The following is a 23460-nucleotide window of genomic DNA, read 5'->3' as shown; positions in this document are numbered from 1 at the left end:
TTGCTAAAATTCCCACATGAATGACGTTAGCCAAGTATCACCAAGCTCCTTCACTGCTTTGACCATTATAGGATACAGGGAAGAAATTATGTTTAATGCCTATGGGTTCAAAGGTCATGAGACTATATTTACTATGTATGAGGAATAGACATCACCATCAAATTACATTTGATATACTGGGAAAAATTCCAAAAGATTGTAATTTCGGGGGGGAAAATTTGTCAAGTCCTTCTGTCTTTCATTTAATTCTCATTCTGACCAAAGTATTTCTCTTACTCAAATGAATATCAAAATATCTAGAAAATTTTGACTTCTCAATTAGACCTCTCCGTATATAACATGTAGTTTTGCCCTATCCAAAATGCTATGTGTTTTCCCATGTTTGAAAAGTCCTGAGTGAACCCTATAATTAAGAACCTCTCGTTTCAGAACAGGAGCAACCCTGAATAATTTATTTGTCAGAGAGAATTCTCAGGAAGGGATGACTGCTCCTTCAGAGTTCACATCTGCTGCCCAGGTATTTTACTTAAGCTGCTGTTGCCTTTTCTTTCTTTCTTTTTTTTGCCCCCTCAGGTGAAATGAAAAAAGAAACAGGTGTTTTTTTTTTTTTTTCTTTCATCTCCAGGGAGTAATGGGGAAACTCAGAGTTATCATTGAACTCTGAAGAGACAATCCTTAAAAAAAGATAGGAACAATGTCTCTTTTTCATTACCAAAAAGGTCTTTTTGTGCCTATTGACTCACAAGTGTATCAGTTCGATGCCTACACCCTTTTGTCAAGGGTCAGGCAGTGGTTAACTGTTGGCATAAAATCAATGGTTTTTAAGGTGCATTCCAAGCAATTTCTATTTCCTTGAATCAACTTTGGGGTTCCCTAAAAGAAACAAACATCAAAGGAGTGAATGCCCTAAGTGTGTTTATTCTATCATCCACATGACGAAACCACCATCTCAGGAACAGATGTGTGATATGAAATCACTGGATATCCCAGCTTGATAACTGGCAGGGACAGTGTCATCTGTGTACTACTGGCAGACTGGGTGTACCATACATATTTGTTAAATGAATCAAATTAATACCATACTGGGTATCTTGAAAAGACTGAAGACCACTCATGAAGTTGCTTATGAAGTTTCTTCCTCTTTCAGCCTTCCAGCCCTTTGGCTTGTTCACACAACTCAAAGAAAGAGAAACTGGCTTTCTTGCATCGCACTGGAATTCTCACGAGACAACTACCTTGGAGTGAAAATGTTATTGCACGATAAGTATGCACAGGATGAGCATCCGTTCTGGTTTGCCTGGAACAGTCCAGATTAAAGCCCATTGTAGGTTAAGTATTAATAATGCCCTCATTGACTCTCAAAAGTATCTCAGATTGGATGATCAATTATATAATCACCCTAATGAAGGTCTTTAGTAAGATCAGTTTGTAGTACTCGCTCAGTAAAAATAGCTTCCCTCTTCCCTTCCCCCTGGTTTAACCAAGACTCAGAACTCACAGATCAAAAGGAACTCCATTTTGGACTATTAAAAAGCTTCTCTATTTCAATGATAAGCTATTTATCTATGGTTTCAGTACTATTTTAGTAATGACCAATTTTAATAGATTTGATTTATATATTTGCATTTCCTCCCAACAAAAGAAAAAAAGAGCAATGCATTTTTATCAAGCAAAAAGATAAGTGGCAATAATACAAGAAATAATGAACATATAATTTTTTCATTAACAATCCAAACACTACAAAACATAGAATATACAACTTAAAAATGAAAATACAAATTAAAGAAAAATGGGGTACATGTCATATTAGCAATGCAAAAGACCAGCTTAAGCATAGTTTCTCTAAATCAACAATTAATAAAAGAAAAGTGCCCTTTTCTCAAATATGCACAAAAATATTTCAGTCACTTCTGGGGAAAAATTAATAAAAACTTTCTGCTAATTCTATATTACAGCATGTATTACTAATGGTTTACAAAACTTAAGTGTCTTCTTACACTTAAAATTTACAACCTTTTCCAATCATTATACACTCATTCAATCCAGTCTGTCAAAAATAAAATTATTTCATTTCTATATTTATGAAATAATTACTGATATGTTATGGATCTCGTATAGTGAATGTATTCGATAGGGACAGTGATCAGAATAATGTCATGGGTCTAAAGAGGGCCAAGGGTCAAACAGAGAGAAGAATCATCTCTGCTTAGCACATATTGATTCCTGTAATAATTCTAGTATTCCTAAAGTAATTCTAATTGTACATTTCTTCACTCTAAAATATGTCTAAAGTTTTCATACTTAAATTTGCTATCTACTTCTAGAGTTTATTTAGAGTATATTCAGTCATGCCACTTGATAGAATGTTTCCTTCTGGGTTCATGTTGTCCCTACAATTCTAAGTCCAGCTGAAAAAAAAATAAACAATCAGGACTCAATAATATGCCCCCTTTCTTCTACATGTTTAGTGATTCACACTAAATTTTATGGTAAACTGTACAATCCTAGGTACAGCTCTACAATGCAAATGAGAAAGAAAATACTTAATTTTTCAAGCAATAATACCAATGTCCACTGCAACCCATATCTCTGAAGGAGCTCTGCAAGTTCATGCTTATAGCCATGGTTTTACAATAAGTCATGCCTCAGGGGTGCAGGCCTAAAACTAACAAGAATGGAAAATCACATCAATATCTCCTTCCAAGCCACCTGTACAAAAGGACTACGGTCAGCCAGCCTCAGCTCTGAGCTTTCTGATTTACATCCAGCAAATGCCTACCAAGTAGATTAACATTCACATAGGGTGGCAAACTTGAGGATGGAGAAGAACCGAACTGTGTTTCTGGAAAGGGTTCCAGGGCCTACTAAGTGGTCCTTTGGTGTCATTCGCTGCTGCTGCTGCTGCTGCTGCTGCTGCTGCTGCTGCTGCTGCTGCTGCTGCCGCCGCCACCGCCGCCTCCATCCTCTCGCTTGGGGGAGGATGAACTGTCTCGGACTGGCAGTAGGTCGTAATGGCAAGGGATATGACTGTTCTTTGGGAGGTCGTATGGATCCTGGGTCAGATGCCCATTATTGCTGAATATTCCTTGGACAATACTCACTGTAGGTTCTGTGATAACCGGGAACATATTAATTTATCATCGAAGAAAATTTTTAATAATTAGAATATGGCATTTCTTGCAATTATCAAACACACAAGAGGAGTTTTTATAAAAATATAAGAAAATGTTATTTTTTAAAACAAATGATCTTTTAAAAACAAGATAGAGGTGGCTAATATGTGGTTGGCAGACCCACTGATGCCCGCAAACGGTGTTGAGAACCAAAGGATGACCATATGGTTGGGATGAAAACATCAAGGGGATATTAAAAAAACCCTGGATATGAATCATTGTCTAAAAAAACGTTGGCAATAATCTAGCGCAAACCCCTAACTCTACAGGTAAGACGACTGAGATCCTTACACGTTAACTCAATTCATGGAAACACAAGTTCACAATGTTAGGGCTGAGGCTCTTAGCTGAGTTCTCGTCTCCCAGTAGCGGGCTTATGAGACAGTTCAAAAGTATATTTAGTTCACTACGCCTCCAATTTTAAAAAGCTATCTTAATACTTTAAAAATAGTTATATATCTTTTCACTGACATGTCTGTAGCATAAAATGAATTACTAGTGACTAGAGTTAAATTAGCCATTTCATTTACAAGTAGTAGAGAATTTTTTTAAGTTTAAATCATAAATACTGAAATAGAAAGAAAAATAAAAATATATAGCCCTACTATTTAACCAATGATAGTTCTGACATGTTTTACCTTTCCTCAAATGGTACTTGCAAGGGCAAGCCATCAAAATAACTCTAATTTTAAATTGAAATCTTATTAATTTGTATCAGATTCACATCTGAGAATATTATCGATATATTAAACAAATTTAAAAGTCAAAATTTTCAATCCTGCTAAAAGCATTATATTAATATATTGAATGCAACCAGGAATTGGAACCACCTGTTTAATCCACTAGAACCATTTGTTTTGGCTAACTCAACATGTTAGCTAATATGATACATATGCTCTTCCACATATGTGCTAAAATATTCACTATGGTTACAAAACAAAAGATGGATGACCAGACGAGAGATAAGAAAATTTCCTTTAAATTTTTTAAATGATATTTTCCCTGAATAATTTATCTGACACCGACTAATATGATCACTGTAAATATAGCTTACATTTAAAATATGGGTCATTATTTTCACTAAGGTTTATATGAACTGCTGTTGATTTCTCAAAGACTTTAAAATTGTTTTTTAAAACTTCCCATACTAGGTTCTTTCTTTGGTTAGGAGAACTTACCAACTTCATAGACATTCTTATTGGCTGAAGCTGAATTATTGATCTCTGCATAGGGGGAATCTCTCCGTGCTGGTGACTTCATCTCCACATAGCCACACTCTGAGTTTTTGGGGATAAGTACAGGTGGGTCTTTAATAGTGGCATATGGGTTTTCAGAACTGCTTAAGGAGCAGTTACTTGAATTGTATTCAGAATTCTTTCCCAAGTCTGTGAAGAAAGATGAGGGAAAAAAGCAGATGCTATTTCATGAACAATGTTATTTTTTTTTTTCTTGGTGATAATTTACTTGGACAGTTTTTCTTTGTAGCTAGTTTTCTAAATTATATACACTGAAAAGAATGCTATACATTTCTACTTATTTTGGAGAGAATTTGCTATAAAATTACTATAAAGTACAAAAAACTATGAAGTATTTTTAGCTCTTCTCTAAGGTGAATGCCATTGTAAACATCATGGATTTGATTTCCTTTTGATTATCACACTCAATAAAAATTAATCTCGTTCTAGTTTACTAACAGTATCCAAATTCTCAAAGGCTTCAATCAAGAAAGCATCTGTTGATGGCCCCAGGAGCACAAGAAGGTTCTATCATCATGACGAGGAAGGCATTTGTGCTGAGGATTCCTTGTAAAACTGGAATTCCTCATAAATACTGGGCACATGACGTTATAACTCAAACTCCTCCTCAAGAGCAGGCCTCAGTGAACATGCAACCATGCTGATCTCTTCCTATTTCCTTTTTTACATTTTTCTCTCTTCATAAGCCATATTTCTTTTGAAGGAAATATGTGTGTTTTCCCAGCAAGCTGAAACCTGTGTTCCCCCAGACTTAGGCTCTAACTGAAGTCCACTGATAGCCACTCGCTTGATGTCAGTCAAATGTGTTTGTGCGTTTGCTGGAATAACCACATTAACAGTTCTACATTTTTTCTACACTGTCACTCTTGCTCGTTTGGCAAATTAGCTCAGTCTTCGAGGTAAAAATATTTTTAAGAATTGTGATTCTGATAAAAGTGTTTCTTCCTCAGATTTACACCATACCTTTCAAGGACTTTCCCATGTAACTTCTGTCAAGTCCAAAAGCACCTGAGATAATGGAAGAAAAAAAAAATACCCAATGAGAACTGAAAGCAAGAGAAAGCCCATCTGATATTTCAACACCATGGAGGAAGATGGTTTGGGCCCCCGCTCTACCTCCCCGCTGCAAACATAACCAAGGTTGCTGCTTTTTAAACCTTTACCCCAGATGTCCCTAGTGCTTAGAATTAAAAACACACATACATCATTTCGATCATTCTCTTGCTCATTTACAGTGACTTTGGGAAAGGCTGATCAATACAGGGAAGAAACTGAGGCACAGATGAGTCAATACTCTTGATTCAAGGTTGCACAGTGGAAAGAGCAGAGCCAGGACAAGAACTGAGACAAAGGACTCTGATTTCATCACTCATTAGCCACATGACTATGGGCAGGATGTTCAACTGAGTGTCAGCTTCCTTATCTCTAAAATGAGAAAACAAAACCTGCCTTCCAAGCCTTACAGTGTTGTTGTGATCATTAAGTGAAATAGAGCATAGGCTTTGTAAGCTTTGAGGCACCATACAAATGGATGGTGTTTTCATTACTGTGACACTTCCTGTGTCAGACCACCCTCAGCTTCAGTCTATCTGTAAGCATTCCGAGGCCTTTGCAATGATCTTTTAAAGGAATGTTATGGACTTAGGTTAAAAACAGAGAGTAAAGCAATAACTTGTGTGAACATTCAAATAAGTATGAGACAAAGAAATGACCCCTGTCACTGTGCATGAGATTCTTAGAGTGATGTTAAACTCAGGTTCTGATGGTGATGTCCTATGGGGACATGCTTTTGTGGAGACAGAAGGAGGATCCCCTAAGTGGACAGGTTGTATCTAATATCAAACATTGTGGGACAAGAAATGGGAAGCTTTCCTCTCAGGCACACTCTCCTGGGTCTGGGTTGTGACATCTAACCAAATTCCCAGATAGTAGGAAAGGCACCGAGTTATGCAGGGATGCAGGATAAGAGTACATAATGAAGAATTAAGCTTACCGGAAGGAGGCTTGGCCTTTGGCCTTGGTTCCTGGGAGGTCTCCTTGGAATGTCCTGCCCAGTAAAAGTGTATTTGTTTACCTGGGAGCCTGGGACTATACTGGATAGTCTAACAAAGTGATATATGGGACGGTTTCGGGACCTCTTGGTATCAGCTCATCCTCTCAATGGGCTAGAGATTTAAGGTCAACCATATGGACAGTCAACCAAGTCTTTGTGACTAAGCCCCCATAAAAACTCTGGACACCAAGGCTGAGGTGAGTGTCCCTGGTTGGCAATACTTCATGTGTATTGCCACAGACTGTTGCCAGGAAAAGCTGGTACTTTGCATGATTCCACTGGGAAAGGACAACTGATAGTTTCGCATTTTGAACTTCTGTTGACTCTATGTGTCACTTCCCTTGGCTGATTTTAATGTGTATCCTTTTGCTGTGATAAATTATAACCATGGGTATGAGAGTTTTCCATCAGTTCTGTGAGTTTTTCTAGCAAATTATTGATCCCGAGGGTAGTCTTGGTGATTCTTAGACCTTGTAAAGAATTCCATGAAGATAGGCAGGGCCTGTGGTCTCTGAGAGCTCCCTATCGAGGAACTCTGTATATATTAGTCTTTGCCAAATTTCTTTAGCCATTTCCAAACTGTACCAAAGTCTTGTTAAATGCACGTCATGGCATTAGCTGTGCAATGAGCCTTTCCCAAGGAGTTAAAGGGAGCAACATGGGGTGGATACTAAATCAGAGGACAAGAGTTGGGGCTGTGAAAACAAACACCCCTGCCAGATTCTCTCTTCAGTGCCTTGGAAGATCAGGATGCTGTTCGAATAAGGGAGCAGGTAGGTTTCTTCATAAACTCCTACACGTCTCAATCCTAGGACAGGCACTTTCAGATGCTCAGTTTAATCTAATTCATACAATGAGCCAGAGCACAGTCATTATCCCTATTTTACAAACGAACAAACCAATCTCGAGAGATTGATTAGCCCAGTGTCACATAACAGAACCAGGAATCGATCGCAGGGCTTTTGTGTCAAGTTCAGGGCTCTTTCAGACAACATCACCACAACTTTTCCATCATTTAAAACACCTGCACACTTCATCATCCATGATGTGCCTTACTCTGTTCTTTGTAAGAGAAGACTTTTCTGTGCAACAACTTTAGAGGGACATTAAATGCAGAATTACTCTTGGGATGGAACAAACCAAGGAGATGCAGAATTTCCAATGAAGATTTTATGTTCCCAATAATCAGTCCCTTGGGTCTCATTGAGACAGAAAGCAGTGATTTATTTGTGACCAATGCAGTGACTGTGTGTTCTGGAGTCGGAATAAATTACAGTAGGTGAGGGTCAAACAAGAGAACATTTTTCTCAGGAGTCCTCAGGGATATTTTACTGAATATCAACTCATGTACTTCTTTGAGCTAAATTATTAATGTAATTTATAGTTTTTTAAAACTTCCCTAATAATTTCTCCAATAAATAATTTCTCCAATAAGTATATTGTAAATAAGTATATTATATAAATAATTTTACTGTGTGTATGTAAAAATACACATCCTATTGATAACGTTGGTGTAGAATACAGATAAAAGTTAAGACTCTGTACTTAATTTTCTGCTTAAACATTTGCATTTCTGTATTAAGAGGGGATTTCTGAGCTCACAGAGACTGGTTCTGACATCTGGCTCAGGAGACTGGACACATATATGGTGTTCACAGAAAGATCCGAGGGAGAGCAATCAGAAGACCTACTGGAAGACCTTGCTTTACCTCCATCCTCCGAAGAAGTCCTGGACAAAAGAGTTAACTTCTCTGTGCTTCCCATTTTGTTTCCTCTACACTAAGGGTCCCCAACATTTTTGGCACCAGGGACTTGTGCTCCCATGAGAATCTAATGCTTGATGATCTGAGGTGGAGCTGAGGCGGTAATGCTAGCTAGAGAGCAGCTGCAAATACAAATGAAGCTTCACTGGCTTGCCCATCGCTCACCTCCTGCTATGAGGCCCAGTTCCTAACAGGCCACGAACCGGTACTGGTACCAGTCCACAGCCTGAGGGTTGGGGACCCCTGTTCTACAAAACAATATCCATGGAAGGGCCCACCAGTATGGGTGCCAGATTTAGCAAACACAGGAAAGCCAGTTAAATTTGAATTTCAGAGAAACAACAAATAATTTTTACTGTACGTATGCCCCAAGCCTCATATATTTGTGATATATTTATATTATAAATATTTGTTGCTTATTTGAAATTCAAATTTAACTAAGCTTCATGACAACCTTACCATCAAATAAATACATATAAGGGTTTGTTACGAATAAGGCACTGCGCACACGTTAGATACCACATCACCAAGCTCGCCCTTGAGGATAAGGTACAAGTGCTTGGAGATGGCGCCACACACTCAATCATGGCAGTTCTTTTCGTGCAGACCAGGAATCCCCGCCCCTTTGCAGGAGGGCTGTGAGGTCCAAACTTTTCCATGGTAATACAACAACATTGTCTGCCTTTTTCACTCTCGTTCTCTCTCAGGGACATGGTGGCGTTTTCCAGGAGCTACACCAAATGCGAGGTCACTACTGATTGAACACAGAAGCAGAATAAAAATCTAGCGGTTCTCTGTTAAGGGTGATGTTAAAAGATTTTATAAAAGTGTTAACCAGTGCCATTCTTCTATTTTTTTTTTTTTTGAAAACATAGTAATTTTTCATCAAATGCATCTTATGTTATGAAATGAGATTATTGTTATTATAAATAACAATTTAAAATGTTCTGTTTTGATTTGTAATATGGTAAATAACACTAGATATAACCCATTTCAACAGAAGTTCTTTGGGGTCCTTGATAACCTGTAAGAGTACGCGAAAGGTTCCTGATTCCAAAATGCTTGAGACCCTCTGACTTACTATATTCCTGTCGCTATCTCCATTTCCTAACTAAAAGGGGAAGGGGGCCTCAAGCACTGGTCTCCCATACTAAAAGAGAGCAAAGAGGAGCACACGTCCTGACACCCAGCTGACTAGGTTCAAATCCCAGCTGCACCAGTCAACAGATTTTGAGACTTTGCACTAATTACTTAATCTTTTAAAGACTCAGCTTAACTGTAACATGGAGATGATGATGATGATGATAGTCCTACCTATTAGAGTACTTGTGATAATTGTGTAAATTAATATATGTAGTGTCAGAATGTAAGCTACAAGCGGGCAGAGATTCTTGTTCCATTTTACATTCCTGCCACATAGTGGAAACTCAGTCAATGTTGAATAAATAAGGGATTTGGCACGATAATAAGCCCCATAACGGGGGTTAGGTATGAGTCTATTATTATTATTTTTTATGCATGTTTTTAATAGACCGCTTTGGCACAAACATAAATCTAGGACCGTCTGAGGTGACTACGAGACAAAGGAGCTTGTCCGGGCGCGCGCGGGCTGGGGCACTTGCCAAGCTCGTTGAGGTAGCCGCCGTGTTTCCAGTCCGCAGGCAGCGTACCGGTGCAGTCCACCACAGGGCCTCGTTTTCCAGGATTTACATTTTTCAGATTCACAAACAGCTGATTGTTTTTTGACTGTTAAAAATACAAACAACAAAAGATGTAAAAAGAGAATACGATGTGGCTTTCCCCGGCACAGTGTCACTGATCTGGGGAAAGCAAGTCCACGGCGTGTATCGAGGTCTGGTCCTTAAACGAGGCTGGGTGGAGCGGCAGAGGTGACCGCTTCGCAACTGGTGGGATGCAGAGAGCAGCAGGAATACGTGTCCCTCGGCCCAAACTGTGCCCTCCACTGCCTCAACTTCCTTTCACGTCGTTACCCCGTAATAATTCGATCTTACTTGGATTTACATACATGGAACTTTGAATTGAAAAAAAATTCTTGGTCTGAGCTCTCCTATCATACACTGTATGACCTTATATGAGTCACAAGCGACTCTTAGCTGTTTTCTTAGGTATAAGCATGAAGATAAGATTATCTCCTTTACCTCCCTCCCTGAATGTGAATGGGAACAAATGGAATGATGAATATGAAAGTCCCTGGAGAGTGCAAAGTGCAATTTAACTAGGAGGCGCTATAATTAAAATCCAGCTGCATTAACTTAATTGCAACGGAAATAATTTAATTAGCTTGGTTTTCTTCTGATGGAGAGCTGGAATTAAACAATGGAGATTGGAAATATAATTCAGGTGCAATTGGAGGGGAGAAATGTTTGGGATTTCAGAGCATTGTGGCAGAGACCTGGGGTGAGCGGGGGTGCTACAGGAGCAGTTCCAGGTTGGACAGCCCTGGGTCTCCAACCTCTCCGTGCATCTTTAAAATGGGAATAATAATCACTCTTGAGTCACAGGATTGATGTGAAGATTAAATGCGTTTCTATATGTAAAATGATTAGAAATGCTTGGCACTTAAAAATGCTCAGCACATTGTTCCTATTTGATCATTTTTGACCTGCAAAAATGCAATTTCATGTGGTTCAACCTAAGTACATGTTGTCGTTGTTGTCGTTGTTGGGTTGTTATGAAAGTACAGGAAAGGGCACTCGGAGGTGGGTGGTTGGAAAAGACAAACTTGGTAATTTTACCCAGGATTGAGTCTGCTATGGTTCTGCTATGAGACATTATCTTAAAACCTCATGTAATATTAGAAAACTTTTTCCAAAGAGGTGCAATGGAAAAAGCACAAATTGTAGAGACAGGGAGACCTTGACTCACATCGCAGCTGCCTCACTCTCTAGCCAGGGAGCTATGTTTGGAAGTGACTTAAATTCCCCATTAGAATACACATTTACAGGACTGTTTAGAGGAATAAATGAGATAATAGGTATAAGGTTTCTAGAACAGTGTCTGGCAAACAGCAGCCTTCGTATCTGCTTGTTCCTTCCTCTCTCCCCTGCCCACCTTCAACAACTTGAGCCCTTTCCTCTCACCTTTGCAATGGTCACCCTGTCCCTGTTGTTGACGTGAGGGGATGTGGCACACTGGGTGAGTGTGTGGTAACTGGGATTGGTGAAGTAATGGCTGTTAGCATTTCCACTGGTGCTGTGAGGAAGAGTTTCTGCAAGAAGACAAGGAAATGGTTAAGACGGTAGGCTCCGTTAAAACTGGGTGGGAAAAGAGGGAAGCAAATTAACAAGAACAAACGTTTGGACTGCTTCCATATCGCAAGCTGAGTAGGATACCCTTCTGCCCAGCATACTCAGCAAAACTCCTGGAAGCAGCAGGAGTCTGCCTTCCTACCCGCCCTCTTGAAAAGTATGAAAATATCCACAGATAACTAACTGCTCTTTGCTTTGGGAAGGCATTGCTTTGAAGCTACTTCTGCGGTAACTTTCTTCTTTTTTTAAACACTTGAGTTCTTGACACAATATTCTGCACTAGAAATGTACTACTAGGTAAATAAGCTACTTTATGTATTCTCCCAGAATCAGTGTATTTATAAACATGTGACCCCTCAAATCCTTCAGTAATTGCCCCACAATTAATAAATATTTTAAGTTTCTAAATTCCTCAGTTTAAGTGGTTACTTCTTCTGATGATTAAGCATGTCATACTGAAAAATTTACTTTCACGGGGACTTGTGACAGAAAGGAAGATTCAAAAGAGTTTTCTTAAAGACCTGCCCTGGTTCTTGCTAAAACCAAAAAAACTATTTTTTATGTAACTTGGTTGCTGTGTGGTTAATGATTCGTGTGGGCCCAGGGACAGGCTGAAGGGAACCATGGAAAGAACTCAAGGCCCGGGACTGAAGACCTGGTCCTCATCCCCGATCTGCTCCATCACCCTGGTAAAGTTACAGCTACTTCTCCTTTCTCCAACCTGTCGCCCACATAATGACAAAAGCCTGGGACTAGGTGCCCAGCAAAGCTTCTTCCAAGTTGAAATTCCCCAAAACTAAGGCAACCACATAATGAAGTTAATTTAAAAACCCTCGTAAAAGACAACAGTGATGATTTTACTACTGTTGACATATAAGACACACTTTTAACAACATTTCTTTTCCAAATGTAACATTTTCTCAAGGCGAATTGACAGTAACAGTGGGCAGCACCACTAAATACCCAGTGTCAAAGAACTAGAATGAAACCTTATTTTCCAAGGAGTAAAATGCCTCTAACGACTCCAGCCTTACCTGAAATGGCATAGTCTGCATTCATGACTCTCATGGCAGGGGTGTAGGTCACTGCGGGCATGCTGGATTCCTTTCCCTTCTGCTTATGTCGATAAATAATGAACAACGCCAGTAGGAAGAGAACAACTAGGACAAGAATGATGATGCCCGCAATGGCCCCGATCTGGTAGGAATCGGCAGGAAGAGCCGTGCTGGTTCTGCTTAAGCTGTTCAGATTTCCAACTATTATAACACCAGCTAGGAAAAGGAGAAAAAGAGATCTGAGTAAGGATGACAATGTGCTGGATAAATGTCTGCTCTCTAGAAAAAAAAAAAAAAATCTCCTGCTATGCTAAGACCTGGATATTTTCAGTTCATGAAATATTAATTTGGAAACTTTGGGAAACCAAGTAGGAAGGAAAAACAAACACACCTCATTTTCAGATGCTGTTGGTGTGCTTGCTCTCAGCCTCAAAAAAAAAAAAAAAAAAAAAGACAGGAGTTCTTGAAATCCAAGATTCAATAGTAGTATTTGGGAACTTCTCACACATTTCAGATTAAACACTTAGGCTAATGATTAATTAAAAGTAATACTTCATCTAATTTTTATTGTGCTTTATTTATGATACAGTATCGAGTTTCTGAAGGGAACCATGGAGTTTCTGAAGGGAACCACTCCCAAACGTCTCAATTGCCTAATGTAATTTTATGTCTACCCTTAATATTTTTAACAGTAAAGTTACTTTCTTTCCAAGTAAGAATAACTCCATCATGAATCTAGTCCAAGATCAGGTTCTGCCTTATTGTGATTTTAATGCACCTTTTACCTTGGAAAATATTGTTCTCTGCGGTTATTTTCTATGACAGAAAGGTCTGTCCCATTAATACCTGATGACATCATCCTAAAATCTTACTCGTTAACTTTAAAATTCAGTTTTCCACAGTTCTTCCTCTTCTTTCATCGAGTGAGGACACTAAAGATATGGGTTAAGAGTCAAGAAATTTGGCATCTAAAATAATTGATCCAGATATTCTGAACTTTACCATAAGATCTTAGGCTGCAGTTTCGGCATCTGAAAATGAGGAAACTGGCCTCCATGAAGGGGCTTTCAGCTCAAATGTCCCTATGACTTTGTGATTCTAAATGCTAGCCCTTCTTATAAAACAGTCTGCCCTGAAACACACAGCACCAAGGCCAGTGCAGTGTGATTACAATGTACCTGCAATAATGATATGATTGTGGAATATAACATCCTATCATTATGACAGTCAAATATAAGTCATGAGCATGAAAAGTTATTTTATAAAAGAAAATGAAACGAGTACCTACAGCGTAAGTCTATAGTCTACAGTGTAAGATGACTGCATCTACTACACTGCGTGAACTTTCTAAAGTCTTTACTCACCATGTGCTTATTACCTGCTGGAGAGCACCATATGCAGCAGGAACTCTCTGGAGGTCATGCTTAGGAGCCATCAGAAGCACTTTCTCAAAGGCCCCATTCACCCCAGAATTGGAACTGCCTGAATGCGACTATGTATAGGACAAGTATTCCCAGGTCACTGTGATACATGCCCTAGTTAAAAATCATAGGTACCTGTTTTTTAACAAGTTAACTATATGCCTACAACATGACCCAATCATTCTACTCCTATAAATTTACTCAGGAGAAATAAAAGCATATGTCTGTACAAAGACTTGATACACTATTATTTACAACAGCTTTATCCGTAATAGCCCCAAACTGGAAAGAACCCAAATGACCATCAATAGGTGAATGGGCCAACAAATTATGGTATATACATGCAATGGAATACTACACAGCAATAAAAAGAGCAGAACCACTGACACACACTACAACATGGTTTAATTTCAAAATAGTTATGCTGAGTAAACAAAATCAGACAAAAGAGTATACAGTATGGTTCCATTTATATAAAATTTTTTAAAAAACACTAAATCTGTAGTGAAAGAAAATAGATCAGTGATTTCTCAGAGCCAAGGGGGTAGTGGTGACAATATCAATATGTAGTATAATTGTATATATGTGTCACTTTTTAATAGGTTAATTATACCTCAGTAAGGCTGAAAAAAAATTATGGGCAGAGTGGAAAGTTCATGAGCTTTGGAAATCATGGTATCGAAGCCCTGACATTCTATAGTAGCTATGTGACCTTGGGCAAATATATTCAATCTCCCTGAGCTTTAGCTTTTTCCTCTGCAAGACAGCAGCACTAAGACATCCAGCTGACAACTAAATAAATAACCAGCTACACCTTGCAGAGTAATGAGGAGTATGTCAAATAACACAGGTGAAGATACTTAATCTTGGGTGGTAGGTGGTGGTCAAACAATACAAGGTATTCACTAGTATTCTTACCTTGATCACATCGTGCCCCCTTCCATCCTGGGCTGCAGTAACAGGTCCCAGTGATGTGGTCGCAGGTGGAGTTGTTCAGACAGTCACATATCTGGCGACAGCCGTAGCCATATGTTCCTGCAGGGCACTCTGAGAAGGAAATGAAAGTCCAATAACTCTCCGGCTTTAGGAATCCGAGGCAAGGCTATTTTTCACTGTATGATCCTGTGTGTCTGGAGGCCAGCCCTTCCAGGGGGTCCTGTTCAGTCAGACTTGTACCACCCAGGGTGTCCCAGAGCTGGCCAGCATTCCCTGAATCATGGTGGGACTCACAGGCCAGGTGACTTACAGGGCTGGAGACTGAGCCCCTCATTACAGCTCCCAACACTTTCAGCTTCTACGTACCCATCTACTGGTTGGGTACATAGAGGGTCTGTAGAATCCCAATGGAATTGATGAAGATTATCACTAAGATGATTTAAGATGTTTCCACCAGGAAAAACTGGGATAGAAGGGGACCAGACTGACATGTATAAACTAGAGATGCTTCCTTGAGAACAAGTATGTTTTACTGGAGGCTCAAAGATCCTCCCAATGGCACATTCCGACTTGAATTAGTTGGGGGTATGCTAGAGAGAGGGGGCAAGTTTTGTTAATTTTCTAGGTAAGAACTTCATTTACCATAAGATGACTCAAATATTGGATTCACAGGTGGAAGGCTGAGAGACCGAAATAGTGGGATTTTTATGGTGTAATCTTACCACTAAGTTTAGGCATGACTTTCAAAGGAAAGCATAGGCGTGTTAAACTTAAAAATCATGACAAAATAGTGATTTTTTGGTAAAGTGACCAGCAGGGGGCAATGTGCTGTTATTATTCAAGTTCTCTGTCCAAAACAGGGTTTCTGTTTACAAATGAGCATTGGGAGAAGTCTCCAAAAACAGGGTCGTCTTAATTTGATGTTCAGAGTAATTACAGAAGCACTTAAGAGACTTACTTAATAAGACCATAACCAGTCTGCCATTCAAGTGAAAGTCAGTTTAGAGCCTAGTTTGGTTTCCACACACATATATATATGCACATATGTCTAGACATTTCTATATATACACAATATTCATATACACAACGGGTGTGCAGGCAACTGTGTGACTCGGTTTCTGTTTCATGATTATATGAACTAGAGAGCAAAACTAAAACTGGATCTTCTCCGTCCAGGCTGCTTCTTAGATGTCACTCTTGCTGTATTTCAGAGGCAGGAGAATATCCGAAAATATTCTAGGGTTTAGCACATAAGATTGAGACAACTGGACTGTCCAGGGATACTGTGAGGCGCTGGTGGGGTGGAGGGAGACTGATGCTTTATTGCCAAAATCCTGCTGTGCTGATCAGTCTTTCCAGGACACATTGCTCCTACAGCCACGTAATCTTTGCTGCATCCTTCCCAAGAGTGGAGTGTTTGGTGAGAGGGAGCTCTCTTGCCCCATATAGCTCTAAGCCCTTATTTAATTCCTCTTGCATACTGAAAGTCACAGAGGAAAGGAATGATAAACTAATCTGAAATACTCAGTCGAAGGCTAAATGTTCTTATAACCTTGTAAGCAGATGCATAGCTGGTGGGGAGGAAATGGAAAACCAAGGATGGGTATTCCAAAGAGCATATTCTCCCAGGATGGAATTTTTACAATAAAATTTTAAGGCAACATATTGTCTTGAAGATTATTAAGACTACGATGAGAAGTTCTTAGCAGAAATGGCCTAAAATTACTTCTAGAGAAGGTTGTCGAAAGGGTGGCAATGTTCATGGACTTGTTCGCCCAGCCCCTCTGCCTCCTGCACACTCATCCTGGCCTGCATTCTCCTTCACCGTGAGACCCAGGCTCTGCCTTTGCCATGAAGAAAGCATGACTGGCTCTTTTAAAGCTCTGAGCAACCACGTTCCAAAAATAAGGAGAGTAAGAGGGAGCCAGGATGAACAGATGGAAAACTTGAATTCTGTCTTCAGTCTTATAGCCACACCCCCTCCACCCTAAGAACTGAGTAGTTACTCTGAATTTTGAGGAAAAAGACAGCGAGGGAAAAGCTAGTAAGGATCTCAAGTTGGCCAAGTCTCTGGGAGAAGAAGTCAATTGCTCAAACAACTTAAAAGTTACGAGTTCCGCGTTAATATTTTTAGACATCTAGGAAAACTGATTCTAGGGAGAAAAACCATCTAGAGATGTCATGTTCTCATACTCACTCTGTTCACAGTGCTTCCCCATGAACCCAGTGCGGCAAGTACACTGCCCGGAGATGTGGTCGCAGTCAGCTCCGTTCTGACACTGGCATATCAACGCGCAGTCCTTTCCATAAAACCCCAGGGGACACCCTGTGAGAGGAGGGATGGCAGGAGTCAAGAGGCTGCTGAGGAGAAACACAGCTCAGCTCTTGCCTCTTAACCGTTCGTGTTTAAACCTTGATACACTAGCCCTTTTCCCGTTTAGGAAAAAAGAAAAAAGTGCAGCTCGCTGCCAGCGTTCATCTAACTTCATGCATAGGAATGCTACGTTTTGGGGATAAAGTTAGGACTGTAATCCACAAGTTATCTCAAGATAAACGCTACAGCCACAAGCGCCACCGGCGAGTATTCTCGGGGCAAACGAGAGATGGGCTACAGGGTGAAAAAGACAATAATGCATATCTCAGCTTGTCACAAAGCCTTCTTTGAAGTCTCAAGACGGAGCTCTTGCAAGGAGGTTGTAATTCATAAGCAGGGCAGAACAGTTCCATACCTGCCAGTTTCACCATTTCTGGTACCCCTGGAGGTGAGACTAGTTAGTGTCTCCCTAACAAGGCATCCCCCAACCCTGCAAAAGTCTGGGCACACTTCCTCCCATGCTTTCACTCAACTACTGGAATCCTGGACTCAAGTTACATGGACTGAAATGAGTACTTTCTATTAAAATTACCTGTATGCTTTTACTTACAGTATAGAATGTTTCCAGCTCTGCTAGTAGTCCTGTCCACTGTATCTGTTACTAATTTAGATGATATCATCTCCTTCACCAAAGATGTGGGGTAGCATTCTGAACATAAAAAACCCTGCACTTCACAGGTGCTTGGTATAAAAGCAACAGACCTTCACAGTGCTGGACAATTTTCAAGACCCAGACCACCAGGGCCCTTGGGCTGAGGAATAGCACAAGCCTTAGTGGCTTTCACGCAGTTTTCCCACGAGAGTCCATCAGGGCTCTCTGGCATAAAGAAAGTTTCAATATGGGCTGGTCCAATGGCTGTTTTAATGAAGCCTGAACTTTCAGGAAACAGAGGCAGACACAGATGCAAGAATACGACAATGATCACCATAGCCGTGTACTTATTTAGTACCTAGTCCGTGCCAGATTCTTCTCATGCATCCTCTCATTGAATCTTTACAGTAGCCTGGAGACACAGGATGGATATTCCTGCCCAACATATGAGAACTAAAACCATAGCGCCCTAAGTTACACGGCCAGCAAGTGGCGGGGTGGCAGGGGCCATGATACAAATGCACGGAAGTCTGGCTCCAGATCTCATGTTCTTCCCACTATGTTGTGCCGCTTCCACTTAAAAAAGCTCCTCTGTTTGAAACAGGCCCTAAATTTGGAATTATAAGCAATAACTTATAAGTACTTTTCTCTAAGGAGCTCAAAGACCTTTATATGTATGTACATAATCTCGGTAGAATATGCTTGGAACAACCTCCTTCTTTACCAATTTTTCTTTTCAAATCATAGCTCAAGGTCTATACCACCTCTAGGAAGTTTCAAGACTTGCTCAGTCTGTTCTCTAATTATGTTCTTTGATTAGTATTAAACAATTGCCTAATTTCTGACCCATCTTTCTTCCACAGCTCATTACTGTGATTTTAATTTATACATTATTAGTAATGATAACCATAATAGATACTTCCCTGTCTTCTCTCCTGTATTCAGTTAAAGGCAAGAGGATAGAGAAGAGTCTTTTTTTTTCTCTCAATGATGCCAGCTGTGGAGTACTTTGTACATTATAACATACGATGCTAAAAGCATCATAGAAGATGAAATGATTAGGATGCTATGGGGTAAAAAATGGCAAAAAGAACTAGTAATTCTTAAAGCATGATCCCAGACTGGCATCACCACGTGGAAAGTTGTTAGAAATATGAATTCTCGGGTCCCACCCCAGACCTACTGACTCAGATACTCTGGGATGGCGGCCAGCAGCCTGTTTATGGAGCCATTGGGGTGATTCTGAAACTGGCTAAAGTTTGAAGACCACTGAACTCGATCTTCCCCAAGAGCACACATGAAGTCTTGAGGCTTGTCATCTCCGCTATCCTTCTAATCACTGTCACTTATTCTAACCTTCGTGCTGTTAGAATACACGATAGGGGGTTTGATCTCTGTAAATAGGGTCTGCTTAAAGAAGGGGGAGAAACAAATCATCATGTATAGCACTGCTTCACCTCACTGCCCTAATATGACATAGAGACAGAAAACTTGGAACGTGGCGACTCTGATCCACTTAAGAGAGAAATTCAGATGTCTAGAGGTCATTTCGTAGACAAAACACTGCAATGCAAGAAACACTTGGTGAGCTCAGCTCCTGTGGGCCAAGGGTAAAGCTGTGAGGCTGTGTCCTCCTTGGGAGTGGTTCCCCTTTGGGGCCCTCAGAAGGCTGGCTGCTTACTCTGCGTGCAGTAGAGCCCCGTCCAGCCAGGAGTGCATTTACATTCCCCGTCGTAGGCGCTGCAGAAGGCCCCATTGTGGCAGTTGCACGTGTGGATGCAGTTCGGGCCCCAGTGGGCAGGTGGACAAGCTGAAACCACAACACGCAGAGAGTGTGCTGTTAGAGTTCTGAGGCCAGCACCCGGCAGAGAGAACTCCATCCACCCTTCCACATCTCCTTGCATGTGAGAGCTTAGCAGTGTGCATCAGGGCTAAGAAAACACACTGCTCCAAATCTGACTAAAACCCAAATGGCAATGCTGACTGTGACAGCATTACTGATATACATATTCATTCACGGACTGTGGAGTGAGCTGGGTGGAGTGAGCTGGGTGGAGTGAAAATCATCTCAAGTTTACAGATTCAGTTATTTCACAAGTACACATTCAGCATCTCTGTGCCCAGCCCTGTTCAGGGACTGGGGGAGAAAGCAGAGGATAAGACAAAGTCCAGACTACCTTCTGGAAGGTTATATTTTAGTAGGGGAGGCAGGCATACCAACCAGCCAACCAAAAAAATCAATGGTAGTAAGAACTATGAAAAAAAATAATACCGGGTAAGGGGGACAAGAATGACGAAGCTGCCCCCTTAAGGGAGGCTTCTAGGAGGCGAAGATGTTTGAGCAGAGATCAGGTAGAAAAAATTAAGTGACTCCAGAGAGGTTAAAGGACACAGGTCATGTAATTCAAGTCTTCGATCTCAGCTATTGGCACTTGTCACCCTATTCCAGAGTTGTCACTACAGACTTATTTTAATGTTAGGTTCCCAGCTGTATGAAAGAATTGGTTTACTTGTAAAAACTCTAAATTAGAAAAAGCAGAAAATAATAAACCAAATCTTAAGTTATCTTAGATTCAATCTAAGATAGATTAAAAAAAAAATCTTAGATTTAAAACAAAATAAGCCTAAATCTTATCAATACTTGCCCATTGAAGGGCAATTAGAACCTCAGATAAAGTATCTGTGAAATGGTAATGAAAGGTTATATGGTAAAATGATTTACCAAAACCTTTTTATTCATACTAATGTTTCAAGAATATAATTGCTTAAAAAGAGGACCACCTACAATTTCTATATGGTTACCCAGTAAGGAATATGACCCAGTAAAAACAATATATAAATGCGAAATAAATTTAAAAATGAAAAAAAGCGTCCCATTAATGTGTAACCATTTTTTCCCAAGAGCAAGGAAAAAATAATAGCTGACAGTTGAGGTCTGCAGTGAATCTTAAAACAGATTTTCTGTGTACATGACTCTCATTTTTACAGGTGAAGAATCACTGAAAAACGAATAAGCAAGAGTGTTATTAATTTAAGTTCTTTCTAACACATTATTTAGATTTACGTATAGGATCGTTACATAGAGCTCTTAATAAAGAAAGCCATTTAAAAATTAAAATAATGTATCATAACTTTTCACATGTATTTTTTTCTTGATAATATAACCATTCATACTTCGATCCTAAAGAATTTGAAAACAAATAAAAATAGTTGCTCAGTTCTTCTCAAACAAGACTTACGCTGAGAGCAGTCACTGCCGATCCACCCCGGGTAACACTGACAAGATCTGTCGATGGGGTTACAGGTTCCATTGTTGGTACAGGTACAAATTCCTGCACAGTTTTTCCCAAATCTGCCACTGGGACACACTGTGAATAAGTTTTAAGTCAGTTAATTCACAATTACATCCCATCTCACAGAACCCTAGACTCTCGGGACAGGAAACAATGTTAAAGGTCATGAACCCAGCTGCCCATTTAGCAGCTGCCTCCACTCAACACCATCCCTCATCCTGAATGGGCTCATTTTCACAAATACCTGAAGCCAAACACCCTCATTAAGGCATCCCGAGCCAGGAGACATCATCACATTTCTAGAAATCTGACTTCATAATTTCTCACTCAGGGAGTCAAAAATCCTTCCTCATATTGATTTTTCATGGAAGGCTGTTTTAATTAAACCCGAAGAGTAGCACAGCTCGGAGAATAAAGCCAGAGTGGCAAGCCAGCTTTTCCAAAGCTCAAAGTCATATTTACAGAAGCTGCGAACATGGCATACTGGAGGCATCGATAGCTGATAGCTGAAGACATGTCCTCGGGAAGTCTGAGGACAGACTGCATGGGGCTTGCTCATCACCACATATCCCTCAGAAACGCCTGTGTGCCTTACCTTCATTGCAGAGGGCGCCTGTGAAACCAGGCAAACAGTCACACAGGCCCGTGATGTGGTGACAGGGCCCACTGCTGTGCACACACTGCGGGCATGTCTGGCTGCAGCGATGCCCATAAAAACCAGGGGAGCAGACTGAAAACAGAAGGGAAGTCAACGATTATCTTTCCTGAGATGTGTTTCTTTCATATCCCATATCGAGATCTAGTTCAAGTTTTGGGTAAAAAAAAAAATTATTTAATGATACTGAGACTTTTCCAAGTGTGAAACAACCACCACCAAAGGAAGAAGAGTCCTCCTCAAAAAAGAAAAAAAGCCACTACATTCTGAATTGCACGAAGGCAGGCAAATAAGTTAGCCTTCTTTATTTTCTCATGTTTGCCCCCAATTTGTTTGAGGTTTCAGCAGGGGCTCAAAGAACTTTTGTTGAACAAGTAAATGAAAGAAGGAAATAAAATTCTAAATTCTAACAAGGCCCAAATAAATACTCTCTAGCCATGTGCTGAGCTTTTCGTCTTTAAGAGTCATTGCTGGCACTAAATAGATCTACAGTCCGAATTAAAAGATGGTTCCTCCTCAATGTGGTCCAGGTTAATGACTGTGATTGAAAAGTAAATAAGCAAAATGCTACATAATTAGGTTCTTCCCAAGACATGTTTTTTGGATTTAAATATAGAATGACGGCATAGCGCTCTTAATGAAAAGAAGTAAGTAAAAAAAATACATGTATCCTGTCTTGAGTGCATTTACTGAAATATTTAGTAAAATCTTATGGATCATTTCCTAAAAATGCGGGCTATTGAGCAATGTCAACAGCCCGCATTTTTAACTCTGCAATTCTATTTTCCCCATAGCACTGACTTTAAGACTACTAGCAGGATGCATGATTCGCCTCAAGGTTTGGCTGATGTTGACTTCTAGTAATTGAAGTAAGGCGAATGCCAAAATTGCTGAATAAAATATTTACAGGTCAATGGATTTCTGGAACATCATTTGCAAGTTAAGGCAGGATCAAGAAACATATCCTGATGATGATGCCAACGAGGCAATGAAATCATTACTGAGAAGAAATGGCTAGAGCTCCATCTGTTAGGTTTGTCCTGAAGGTTGGAAGGAATAAAACTCTTGGGGAAGTGCTATCGAGGACAGCTCTGTGAAAGGACAGGGTGACCTATTACACTCCTCTTTGCCCTCTACTACAACAGAACATCCCTAGGAACTGAGAGGTGGGACAGAGATGATAATTCTGCACATGGTGCCTTGAGAAGAGATGACGTTATCGCCGCCTAAGGAAACACTTACTTCTCTGACAAGTGGTGCCTCGGAACCCCGGCGCACACTCACAGATGCCATCATCGGGGGAGCACGAAGCCCCATTTTTACAGTAGCAGGGCAGGGAGCAGTTGGGGCCCCAGCGTCCCTCAGCACACACGCTGTCACAGTGGATACCTGGAACGATGCACACAGCAAGGCTGAGTGAGAAGCAGGGCAGGTGGGTAGGCACCTCTGCGGTGGTAGGTCAGAGACAGGGAATAAGGTCATGGTGTCAAAGCTGAGTTATCTCAGGCAACGATGAGCGGATGTGGTATAAGGTTTAAAATGCACTTATACATATCAATACACCATCCTATATTGTGTGATCATGTATCATCATAACATTAAAATAATCCCAGGATGATT

General features: G+C 40.3%; 1 protein-coding gene across 2 annotated transcripts in view; it reads right to left on the bottom strand.

Moving 5' to 3' along the window:
• Positions 1-573: 573 nt before the first annotated feature.
• MEGF10 (multiple EGF like domains 10) overlaps positions 574-23460 on the bottom strand; it is a 332427-nt gene continuing 309540 nt past the window's right edge. For both annotated transcript variants that reach the window (XM_039848592.1, XM_039848593.1), the window contains 12 exons: positions 23083-23229; positions 21781-21915; positions 21132-21260; positions 19574-19702; positions 17124-17252; positions 14909-15037; positions 12549-12785; positions 11347-11474; positions 9868-9991; positions 5393-5437; positions 4352-4558; positions 574-3109 (listed from right to left, as the gene is read on the bottom strand). In XM_039848592.1, coding sequence (XP_039704526.1) covers positions 2883-3109; positions 4352-4558; positions 5393-5437; positions 9868-9991; positions 11347-11474; positions 12549-12785; positions 14909-15037; positions 17124-17252; positions 19574-19702; positions 21132-21260; positions 21781-21915; positions 23083-23229 — 1766 coding nt within the window. In that variant the 3' untranslated portion in view covers positions 574-2882. The remainder of the gene's footprint in view (positions 3110-4351; positions 4559-5392; positions 5438-9867; positions 9992-11346; positions 11475-12548; positions 12786-14908; positions 15038-17123; positions 17253-19573; positions 19703-21131; positions 21261-21780; positions 21916-23082; positions 23230-23460) is intronic.

Source organism: Pteropus medius, unplaced genomic scaffold, assembly GCF_902729225.1.
Source record: "Pteropus medius unplaced genomic scaffold, Ma_sr-lr_union100, whole genome shotgun sequence".
Taxonomy (NCBI): Eukaryota; Metazoa; Chordata; class Mammalia; order Chiroptera; family Pteropodidae; genus Pteropus; species Pteropus medius.
The sequence above is the reverse complement of the archived record's forward strand: the minus strand, read 5'-3'. Positions and strand labels throughout refer to the sequence as shown.